This window comes from Hordeum vulgare, chromosome 1H (genome assembly GCF_904849725.1).
Source record: "Hordeum vulgare subsp. vulgare chromosome 1H, MorexV3_pseudomolecules_assembly, whole genome shotgun sequence".
NCBI lineage: Eukaryota > Viridiplantae > Streptophyta > Magnoliopsida > Poales > Poaceae > Hordeum > Hordeum vulgare.
In genome coordinates this window covers 278,983,448-278,987,004 of record NC_058518.1, presented here as the reverse complement: position 1 = coordinate 278,987,004, position 3,557 = coordinate 278,983,448, and the positions used below count along the sequence as shown (strand labels likewise).

The window sequence follows — 3,557 nt, the reverse complement described above, 5'->3', positions numbered from 1 at the left end:
GTATGCTTTCCGTTTAATATGATGTTTTAATTCCGGTTTGTATTAAACTCCCCCATGCTACGTTCAAATTCTGCAAAATTCGTTTCTTCAACATCCTGCAAAATTCGTTTCTTCAACATCGTAAATGGGTTTGCAGGTAAGGAGACCTGCTGAATATGGACACCCAGTATAACCAGTTTTAGGGGAATTTTTATAGGACTTGTTGAATGCTCTAAGAGAAAAAGAAGTTGATTCTAATCAGGTGTCAAACTGTTTCAATCTTCCAGCAAATGTTCAGGTAAAAGGGGAGCTACAAGCCTCATACACACTGAAAACCAGCGAAAAGGAGCATGCACCGTGCTGTGCAGCTGTTCTGGGTGGACACGGGAGTTGAAAGCGGAAGGTTTCTTTTATTCAAAACATCAGAGCATCAACTGCTCTTCGAATGTTGATTTACTCAAGGCATGAGTAAGCCAGCGCCTTCTCCTCCGACAGCTCCTGGGCGGTCGCATCCATCTTCTTCCTCGAGAACTCATCAATCGGGAGCCCTGCAAGACGCCATACAATGAATATTAGGCAAGTGCTATACATGCGCATGACAGACCACACGTAGAAACACAGTAAGAATATCTGAATATACTGTATGAACCAACAAACTGTCATGCGGTAAGAATGTTGCATCGAAACCCACCTTGAACAATTGTCCAATCACCACCGCTGCACGTTACTGGGAAGGAGTAGATAAGACCAGCAGGGACACCGTATGAACCATCCGAGTAAACACCCATGGAAACAAATGTTCCCTGTGATCCACGAACTCAACACGTTAAAACCTGCATGTAAATAAGACAAATACCAGAAAGGTCCAAGGACTGAAACAGACCTCAGGGGTTCCCAGAACCCAGTCACGGATGTGATCACAAGCTGAGCTGGCAGCAGAGAGAGCACTGGAGAGCTTCCTCGCTTTGATGATTGCAGCGCCACGCTGCTGGACAGTGGCAATGAACTCCCCATTCAGCCTGCAGAAAGAGGATAAAACCATTGTTAGATCCTACGAAGGAAAATGGATCTGACACCAAAACCTTGTAATTTCAGCATTTCTCATTTACCATTCATCATCTTGAACAAGTTCACGAACAGGCTTCTCTCCACTGGCAGTCTTCACAGTGGCATGGTTAACATCAGGATACTGACTGGAAGAGTGATTACCCCAGATAATAGCATTCTTCACGTCAGAAACTTGGACATTAAGTCTCTCAGAGATCTGACCGAGTGCCCTGTTGTGGTCAAGACGGGTCAAACAACTGATGTTCTTCTCAGGGATAGATGGAGCAAACTCCTTCAGGATAAGAGCATTGGTGTTTGCTGGATTGGCAACAACCAGAACCTACAAAAGTGAATTTACACAAAAAAACTGAGATTAAACAGTTTTTACTTTGCATGGCTCTTCAAGCAAACTAAGAAACACCAGAACCAAGGCTCAAGTTCGTCTCTAAATAAGTCAACACTATTTAGGTATTTCTTAATGTGCCCAAAAGATGTGAACAACGAGGAAGCTGGAATAAGCTGCCCCCTACCCAGGTTATTCTAGAAACCCAACCAAATTTATTTATTTTACAAGTCCACTATTTAAGACTTGACTAGTATGCTTGTAAAAAAATATTTATGGTTGAGCTTTTAGAATAACCTGTGTAGGGGGGCAGCTTATTCTAGAAGCCCAAAAAGGGTACCAAAAGAACTGGCCCTAAGGTTTGCCCTTCAATAAGCCAGTATTTTCTTGAGATACTTCTTAGTGCATCAAATGCACATGTGAAGATAAGAATGAAGTGTACAAGAAATGTTATAACTTGGTGACTAGTCTATTTTATAGTTTTATAATGGTCTTATGCCACACATTCAGTACAATTCTAATACCGTTTAACTGAATGCATGTCGCCACAAACATTAGAAAAACAAGAGGTACAGTATAAATAGCAGATTAATTCATACCTTGCAATTGGGGGCTGCATGAGCTTCAAGAGCAGATGCTTGAGATTTGTAGATTGAAACGTTCTTCGTCATAACATCCTTCCTTTCCATTCCCTCCTTCCTGGGGAATCCACCAACCATAACCGCAACATTCACACCAGTGCAAGCCTCAACAGGATCAGTTGTTGCAACAACTCCTATAGCATACCAACAGAAGGTTTAAGCATCAGCGAGGATGATGATCCACAAAAGGAGGAAATGATGTCTAAAGAGAAACAAATTGAATGAATCAGCTTACCCTTGAGAAGTGGAAATGCAGCATCGACCAACTCCATCTTGACACCTTTAAGAGCTTCAGCAGCAAATTCAATATCCAACATATGCAGAATAACAGGCTGGTCTGCACCAAGCATAATTCCCCTGGCAATCATGGGAACAAGAGCATATCCGATTTGTCCTACCCAATAAAGGAACAAGTCAGTTCATGCTACTTACTAAAATTACTACAATATCGAATAAACAACAGCAGTCCGTTCAGATCCCTAAAGATCACGGTAATATCCCGAGATCTACACTAAAGCCAGGCAGGCATACTAGAAGTCATCATACCATAACAAGCAAATCAGTTCAACAAGTGCACCAACTCCTCAGCGTCTACGCCATATTACAACATATATAAGATCAAGCGACTATTAGCAGGTCTACCCGCAAATCCGTGCCAAAGCCCATCAGATCAGACTATAAAATCGCGCAAACACCACAACTAGGGTCAAATTACAACGAATCAAGCTAGCAGTGAGCTCTCCCACTTGTCTGATCCGCCACTATTTGCCGCTTCCACTTCAGTTCAACCCCTACCCGACCAGATCAGGACATGTAAGAGAAGATCTAGCTAGCAAAGCACACTCAAAACCCCACTTGGAGTGGATCTCGACGACTTGCCCAGATCCGAGCCGACTAAGACGAGATCGCATCGGAGACTGCACGGATCGCGGGGGAGGGGGGGAGGGGGGGGGGGGGGGTCGACGCTGTACCTGCGGCGCCGGTGACGAGCACGCGCATCGGTTCCTTCGCCGCCATTTGAGCCGGTGGGTAGCTTCTGGAGGCGAGGATAGGGAGAGTGGTTTAGGAGGAGGCGACGACAACGGGAGAGATGGTGAGACGAGGCGAATGGGTGGCCGTTATTTAAGCTTGGTGGGATGGACTCCTCGCTACTGGAAACCTGTGTGCTACCGGGCTCACCCCGTCATACGACAGCCAAATCTTTCTGAGTGACAGACTGTGGGCCGACATTAGACTGGACCCAATTGTCAGTGTGGTTTTCAGGGTTGTATCGTGTTCGTGGGGTCGAGGCAAAGCTTGGGCGATAAGATTTAGGAAAAGCAACGGAGAAGCTAACGATGGGGGCCTTCCTTCGAGTTCGACAATTTTGCTAACTTTGGTACCACCAAATATATACTCAATTAGAGTATCTTCAATAGACAATTCTTATGTAAAATACCTAATTTTTGAATCTTTGAAAGCAAAAAAAAACATTGCTCTAACAAATGGTTCGTATGTAAAAAATAATAATGGACCACCGTCTCTCGAAGATGTAAAATAAAACACTT

General features: G+C 44.1%; 1 protein-coding gene across 1 annotated transcript; it reads right to left on the bottom strand.

Moving 5' to 3' along the window:
• Positions 1 to 234: 234 nt before the first annotated feature.
• On the bottom strand, positions 235 to 3,210 carry LOC123431137 (malate dehydrogenase, cytoplasmic). Its single transcript, XM_045114975.1, has 7 exons — positions 2,982 to 3,210; positions 2,246 to 2,404; positions 1,969 to 2,144; positions 1,089 to 1,366; positions 863 to 998; positions 671 to 782; positions 235 to 527 (listed from the first exon to the last, which is right to left on the bottom strand). Exons 1-7 carry the CDS (start codon positions 3,025 to 3,027, stop codon positions 433 to 435), a joined length of 1,002 nt encoding a protein of 333 aa, XP_044970910.1. The 5' UTR covers positions 3,028 to 3,210; the 3' UTR covers positions 235 to 432.
• Between the last annotated feature and the right edge of the window lie 347 nt (positions 3,211 to 3,557).

What these genes read in the sequence shown, in the direction of transcription:
- LOC123431137 (XM_045114975.1), bottom strand. Translation starts at nt 3,027, where the DNA reads ATGGCGGCGAAGGAACCGATGCGCGTGCTCGTCACCGGCGCCGCAG. An exon ending in TGCATTTCCACTTCTCAAGG is followed by an intron (nt 2,145 to 2,245) that starts GTAAGCTGATTC and finishes GGTATGCTATAG; the next exon opens with GAGTTGTTGCAACAACTGAT. An exon ending in TGATTGGACAATTGTTCAAG is followed by an intron (nt 528 to 670) that starts GTGGGTTTCGAT and finishes GGCGTCTTGCAG; the next exon opens with GGCTCCCGATTGATGAGTTC.